General features: G+C 49.1%; 1 protein-coding gene across 9 annotated transcripts in view; it reads right to left on the bottom strand.

Annotated features, from left to right (window-relative positions):
• Nucleotides 1-7,924, bottom strand: part of PRKAG2 (protein kinase AMP-activated non-catalytic subunit gamma 2) — a 324,559-nt gene that overhangs the window by 114,457 nt on the left and 202,178 nt on the right. For all 9 annotated transcript variants that reach the window (XM_032244967.1, XM_032244965.1, XM_032244964.1 and 6 more), the window contains one exon: nt 6,773-6,990. In XM_032244967.1, the coding sequence (XP_032100858.1) occupies nt 6,773-6,990 (218 nt within the window). The remainder of the gene's footprint in view (nt 1-6,772; nt 6,991-7,924) is intronic.

Genomic DNA, 7,924 nt, shown 5'->3' with positions numbered 1-7,924 from the left:
GGCATGAGGCCTTCCAGATGCAGCTGCTTGATCTTGAGCTTTCCAGCCCCCAGAATCATGAGTCAATGAAACCTCTTTTCTTTATAAATTACCCAGCCTCAGGTACAGTTACAGCAACGTTAAACAGATTAACATAGTACCCAGATCTGCTGGATACATGAATCAGCTGGCAAAAGAAGAGCATGGAGAATTCAGACTGTCGGAGATGCCCTGGATTCATTTTAATGGGCTCTGGTGCACCCACTGCTGCGGGGGCTGCTGCTGATTGTGCACCCTTTTCAGCAGGATTGCTCCTGGGTGACAGAAGCCATCTCAGCTGGAAATGCATCTTCCTTGTCCTGGGACATCCTATAACTACAGGCTGTCTTCTGTGAGGACACAAAAGTCCAGCTGTCTTGCCTCAAGGTAGGACAAATCCTGGTGCAACTGGCAGCACAGATCCCCTGTCCTGTCATCAGACTGAGAGCGGATCTCATCTGAAACTGCACCTTTGCTCAGCTTCTTCTTCTTTTCTCTCACCCTCTTATAGGTTCCTTCTGAGAGCACTCCCTTAATAAACAAACTTGCTCCTGAAACCCCAGAGGTTTTCAGACTCTGGAGCTCAGACTCTGCTTCCAATAACTCAAAAGTGAATTCCTAGGAGAAAAAGTGGAGCGCATGGGAGCAACTGCGGTGGAAGGACACTGGAGAAGCACTGATCACCCTAACGCCTTTGCAGTAGAAGTTCTCAAATCAATAGAAGATGACTCTCCTATTGGTCCAAGACAAATATCTCCATTGCAAGTGTCTGATGTGCCCCCACCGCCTATAAGGAAACATTCCTTATCTTTTTAAGACTGGGCATGACACTTTCTTTTCCTCGCATCCTTAATTTCTCCCTCCACTCACTCTTTCCCCAGCAGGGTTTGAGTCTATTCCTCTTTGTAGAAAGATGCCATCACCTCCATTCTTCTAGTCACAGCCCCTGTCCTCTCCCTCACATTAGGAGCTATCTACTCTAGAGGTCGCCACTTCTTTATCCCTTAATCATCAACCCACATTCTATTGCTTCTGCCATTGACCCTGTCGCTGACAGTATCCTTGCTGAAGTCACAACGACCTCAGTCCTTATGTTCCACAGCCAGTTGGCTGCATCGGATGTCACCGACCACTCTCACTTAGTGCATGAAACACGATGACACGCATTCCCTTTGCTTCTGTGATGCTGTTTCCACTTGGTTTTCTGCCTACTTTCCAGGCGATTCAGAATCCTTTTCTTTTGATTGTCCCTTAGATGTCCACATTTTCTGGTGCTCTTTTCACCTGTCGTACATTTCTGTGGATTATTCCACCTACTATTACAGCACCAATTGCCACTTATAATTGAATGATTTTCAAATTGAAGTTCCTGCTCCAGACTCAATATCCACTTGCCCTTTGGGCACCTCCACTGAAATGTGCCACAGGCGCCTTATTGGACTACCACCACCTGTGCACACACCTGCACATGTACCTGCATGCACACACACCTGCATATACACATGCACCTGTGCACAAACCTGCATGTGCACACACACCTGCACACATGCCTGCATGCACACACACCTGCATGCACACCTGCATGTGTACACACAGCTGCACGCCCACCTGCGCACATGCTTGCATGCACACACACTGCATGCACACACCTGCATGTGCACAGACCTACATGCAGACACACCCATGCACACACCTGCATGCACACTTACATCCACACACACACCTATGCACACACCTGCATGCACACACACCTGCATCCACACATACTGCATCCACACACACTGCATGCACACACACCTGCATGCACACACACCTGCATGCATACACACCTGCACACATGCCCACATGTACACACACCTACATGCACACACACCTGTGCACACACCTGCATGTGCACACCCACCTGCACACACGCCTGCATGCACACACACTGCATGCACACCCCTGCATGTGCACACACCTGCATGCAGACACACCTATGCACACACCTGCATTCCACACACACCTGCATCCACACACACCTGCATTCACACACACCTATGCACACACCTGCATCCACACACACCTGCATCCACACACACCTATGCACATACCTGCATGCACACACACTTGCAGGCACATACACCTGCATGCACACAACCTGTGCAGACACACCTGTATGCATGCCCACACACACCCTGCTCCTCTTCCCCCTCTGCTCCCTACCCCCACAGCTGGAACCATCATCCATCCACTCTCCCAAGGCAAAACCTTTGGAATCACCCTTGATTTGTCTCCTTCCCCTTCAATTAATCAACCACTACATTCCAAATTCCTTTCAGTTTTACTTGCAAAATAGCCCTTTACTTTTAAACATGATTCCACATCTTTCTACCTTCAGCTGCCACCAGGCCTAGACTATTCACACTGCATCTTGTCTGGGCTCCTGTTCTAACCACATCCAATCTAATTTCCATACCCAGTCAGGGGATCATCCTAAAATGCAAAACTGATTATTGCTCTTCCCTGCTGAAAACAATTTTGACTTCCTCTGGAATCAGCTCTTCCACTCACCACGATAGGATGGGCTTTCCTCCCACAGTATCAGAACGGGCTTTATCACACTCCATTGTAATGAATTAACTGTCTTCTTCTCCCCAAAGAAGCAAAAGCGCCTTCCTTTGTTTAGTAACTACATATTCATTGACACCTTCCTGTGCACAATGCACGGAGCTGTTAAGTGGTAAATAAACACTGTCCTCGTCCCATTAATAGGACTCATACATTTGTCATCCTATTACCCATGCTAGCACAGTTTTAGGCACGTAAGTTGCTTAATAAGCATTTGCTGAGTAAATACATAATAAAATGAGTGCTGTTAGCTGGGCACAGTGGCTCATGCCTATAATCCCAGCACTTTGGGAGACCAAGGTGGGCAGATTCACCTGAGATCAGGAATTTGATACCAGCCTGGCCAACATGGCGAAATTTCGTCTCAACTAAAAACACAAAAATTAGCCAGGTGTGGTGATGTATGCCTGTATTCCCAGCTACCGGGGAGGCTGAGGCAGGAAAATTGCTTGAAGCCAGGAGGCAGAAGTTGCTGTGAGCCGAGATTGCGCCACTGCACTCCAGCCTGGGTGACAGAGCAAGACTTTGTCTCAAAAAAAAAAAAAAGGAGTACTGTCTTCTAAAGACTAATTATCTCCATTCCTTTCCCTATTTTAGAATTAAATTCATGGGAAATGATTTTATTAAAATGATCTTCATGGTCGATGTTTATAGAAAGTGTCTTTTTATTCCAAAAAGCAGAGATAAATCATATCTAAATATTTCCAGACCCATCAAAAGTCCTTAAGTAACTCACATTCCTCCATGGAGATTATCCTGGTAGTGGAATTAACAGAATCAACCAAGCTCCTAAGAAACTTAGCACATAAATTAAAGATACTCAATACAATCCAATTATAAAGGAGCAAATTTCTATGAACGTGAAACTACCACCCACCCTGCTGCCAGAACATAATGATATGTTCTCTCCATGCCAAACACATCTCCCAAAAGATAACAACTGTTTTGGGTTGAATTGCGTCCTCTAAAAAGAGGTGGAGGTTCTAAGCCCTGGTACCTGTGACTGTGGCCTTATTTGGAAGCAGGGTCTTTGCTGAATAATCAGGTTAACCTGCTGCCAGGACACTGAAAGCAGAAAGAGCTTGAGTCAAACCCCGGCCGCAGAGGCTGCGAACAGCGCAGGCCGCGGAGGCTGCGAACAGCGCAGGCAGGTGAAGGCAGCCCTCGCAGGCTGGGGGCTGAAACTTACAAGTGGGGCAAAGGGCTTGCTTACTGTCAGGTAACCCAAGGGGACATCCTCTTCCACTCCTTGAAACACATCCTTTCAAAATGTAAATGGGGAGCCTTGGGCCATCAGCCTGATTCTCAGAAGCTCAAATTACAGAACAATTGGAATCTTGACGAGATCATTCCTCTTTTTCTTCTACTGTGGTAAAATACATATTACATTAAAGTTGTCATTTGAACTTTTTTTTTTTTTTTTTTTTTTTGAGAGTGAGTTTTTCCTTTTTTTTCCCAGGCTGGAGTGCAGTGGTGCGATCTCGGCTCACCACAACCTCTACCTACCAGGTTCAAGTGATTCTCCTGCCTCAGCCTCCTGAGTAGCTGGGATTACAGGCATGCACCACCATGCCTGGCTACTTTTTTGCGTTTTTAGTATAGGCAGGGTTTCTCCATGTTGGTCAGGCTGGTCTTGAACGCCTGACCTCAGGTGATCCGCACGCCTCGGCCTCCCAAAGTGCTGGGATTACAGGCATGAGCCAGCACCCCCGGCCTCATTTGAACTATTCTTCAGCGTGCAGTTGAGCGTCAGTTAAGTACATTCATACTGTTGTATAGCCATCACCGCCATCCATTTCGAGACCTTTTTCATTTTTCCAAACTGAAATTCTGTCTCTGTAAAACGCTAACTCCTCTCTTCCCCTCCCCCAGCTCCTGGCACCCACCATTCCACCTTCCGTCTCTATTTGATGACTCTAGGGCCTCCTCTAAGTGGCACAATGTCCTGTGGTGCCTGGCTTATTTCACTCAGCACGAGGTCCTCAGGGCCCCTCTGTGTCACCGCCTGTGTCCGGACTCCCTTCCTTTTTAAGGCTGGGTGCTGTTCCACAGTCTGTATACGCCACATTTGTTTATCCATTCATGACATTTGGGTTGTTGTTGAAATCTCACTCAACTGCACACTCCTGCTGCCAGCTGCATGCTGGGAACAGGCCAGTGCTCCGGGTCACTCGCTGAGTGTGGGACACAGCTGAGCACACTCACTCCCTCTCTGGCCCCAGGACACACCCTCTCTGAGCACTATAGCAAGCCGGGAAGGACCTACACTTGTCGGCCTTGACCGAGGGCCGCCTGGTTGTGTGGAGTATAAACAGCTGGGTTGTAAAGAGTTAAGAACATCACTTTCCTGCTATATTCATGGGGAAGAAGCTGACGGCGAACCCGGAGCACTCCCTGGATCCTCTTTTATTTAGGCCGGGAAGGCTCGGGGCTTGTCCCCAGAACAAAGCTGCTTCGTGAAACATCAGGGACTCATGGAAGAACCTGCATCTGTGTCTGCCACCATCACATCAAATGATCTAAAACAAATTGGGGTTTTCTCTTCAAACCACTGTCTCTTCTTAAATGGGGTTATTCGATCAATGATCACTAGTCAAGGCTAATTTTCTTTTCCAGAATGTCCTCCCTTCCCTCTCCCCTAATGTAAACACTGACAGTACTCCAGGCTCAGCTCAGCGGGTGACACACTTTGAAGCCATCATCACCCTTATCCGACCAGCAGCAGTTTTCCCGTTTCTCCCTCCTGCAGGGCCGACTGTGCCGCTGATTTTCCTAGCCAAAGCACCTTCCCTGTTTACTGAGCTGTTTCGCCCCAGTACCGTGCAGTTCCCAATCAGATTGTAAGCTCTAGAAGGCAGGAACAATACCTTGCAGTTCAGACTTTGGCACCTAAGACAATACTTTGCTACACCCACGTTTAATAAAATAATTGAATGAACAAGAAGAATAGGAATGGCATGTTCTGAGCACGGCAACACATCTTCTCCTAAAGGATAACAATTGCTATAGATTGAACTGTGTCCCCTAAAGAGAGAGGTTGAAGTTCCAAGCCCCAGTGCCTGTGAATGCGACCTCTGGAAATAGGGTCTTTGCAGATATAATCAGGTTAAGATTATAGGGGTGGGCCCTCGTCCAATACAGCTTGTGTTCTTTTTTTTTTTTTTTTTTTTTTTTTGAGACAATGTCTTGCTCTGTCACCCAGGCTGGAGTGCAGTGGCGCAATCTCGGCCCACTGCAGCCTCCACCTCCTGGGTTCCAGCGATTCTCGTGCCTCAGCCTCCTGAGTAGCTGGGACTACAGGCACAGGGCACCATGGCTGGCTAATTTTTTGTAGTTTTAGTAGAGACAGAGTTTCACCATGTTGCCCAGGCTGGCTGGTCTACCCGCCTCGGCCTTCCAAAGTGCTGGGATTACAGGCGGGAGCCACTGCACACGGCCAGACTCTAAATCTTAAACCTCTAGAATAACACTTCTGTCTGTTTTACATTTTTTGTTGCTTTACCTATGACATTTTATGAATACTGTAGTATCCCAATCAAGGTAAATTCAAATAAAGCTTTCAAGGAATGACTTTTAAGAAAAAGCCCAGGGGAAAAGAAAACCTCTTCCTGGTCACCTAGTCATGTCCCAGATGTTATCATTTTTCTTTTCTTTTTTTTTTTTTTGAGACAGTCTGCTCTGTTGCCCAGGGGCTGGAATGCAGTGTCGTGATCTCAGCTCACTGCAGCGTCTGCCTCTTGGGTTCAAGCAATTCTTGTGCCTCAGCCTCCTGAGTAGCTGGGGTTACAGGTGCACGCCACTATACCCAGATAATTTTCATAGTTTTGGAAGAGACGGCATTTTGCCATGTTGGTCAGGCTGGTCTTGAACTCCTGGCCTCAAGTGATCTGCCTGCCTTGGCCTCCCGAAGTGCTGGGGGTACAGGTGTGAGCCACCACACCCAGCCATTTTTCGCTTACTTCCACTTGCTGTTGTGCCCTCACATTTCTCCCTCAGCCTGTGATTTGTGTTACAATATCCTGAAGACGTTGGGAGCACACAGCCTCCGCGTTGGCTGTGGACAGACTGCGAGGCTTGGGGCAATAACCACTCTGCCCTCCCTCGGCCACCCGGCAGCCCCACCCACAGAGGGGCCCAGACTTACGGCTTTGGAGGAAGCATAGTGTGTCGGTGATGCCAGTGGAGGCCTGGTCGGGCTCTGGAAGGAAGACGGGCAGAACCTCTGCCCTGTGTCCGGAGGGGAAGAGGAGGCATAGATGCGATTCTCTAACCGTTCAGGCTCATGCTTATAGGACTCAAGGGGAAATGTGTGCTGCTTGGTCACTTGCGTGGGTGTTGACGGAGAGGAGGAGAGGCCGGAGGCTGCAGAAGAAACACCAAGGAGTAGTTAGAAGTCTGGCCTCCAGGAAGGGACACCACGGGTGGTCAGAGGTCCGGCCTCCAGGAAGGGACACCACGGGTGGTCAGAGGTAGGCCTCCAGGAAGGGACACCACGGGTGGTCAGAGGTCTGGCCTCCAGGAAGGGACACCACGGGTGGTCAGAGGTCCGGCCTCCAGGAAGGGACACCACGGGTGGTCAGAGGTCCGGCCTCCAGGAAGGGACACCACGGGTGGTCAGAGGTCCGGCCTCCAGGAAGGGACATCGGGGGCGGTTAGAGGTCTGGCCTCCAGAAGGGGACACCAGGGGTGGTCAGAGGTCCGGCCTCCAGGAAGGGACATCAGGAGTGGTCAGAGGTCCGGCCTCCAGGAAGGGACATTAGGGGCAGTTAGAGGTCCAGCCTCCAGGAAGGGACATCGGGTGGTTAGAGGTCCGGCCATGGCAGAGGGAGACTCACCATTCCCAGTGCCCAAAACCTTAAATGGCAAGAAGCTCAATTATTCTGGATATTGAGGAAAAGCTTTAAAAACCAACTTTTAGTCTCTTAGAATCAGCTGTGTCCAGAATTGCCTGACTATCCACCCTCAGTTGTGGGCAGTGTCCCCTCATGGGGAAGTGAGTGCTCACACAGTCCCGAGTTATCTGGTGAATTTTACATGCGCTCCAGATGCTGTTTCCCTCCATTCAGCCAAATATCGCCTGATCACCTCTCCTTCCTTCCCCAGCATGGTGCCAAGAGCAAATGCAGTGGTGACATATTTTTTGAGGCAAGACATGGGGAAGTTCACAAAGTGTGCAGTGGAGAAACAGACCAATGTTGCAAAAGCCACAAGACCATGTACCTGAAGAGTGGGATGGATGGGATAGGATGGGATGGGATGGGATGGATGGGATGGATGGAATGGATGGGATGGGATG

This window comes from Sapajus apella, unplaced genomic scaffold, assembly GCF_009761245.1.
Source record: "Sapajus apella isolate SASKATOON/1434 unplaced genomic scaffold, GSC_monkey_1.0 scaffold56, whole genome shotgun sequence".
NCBI classification, from domain to species: domain Eukaryota; kingdom Metazoa; phylum Chordata; class Mammalia; order Primates; family Cebidae; genus Sapajus; species Sapajus apella.
Note: the sequence above shows the minus strand (reverse complement) of the source record. Positions and strands in the feature narration are given on the sequence as shown.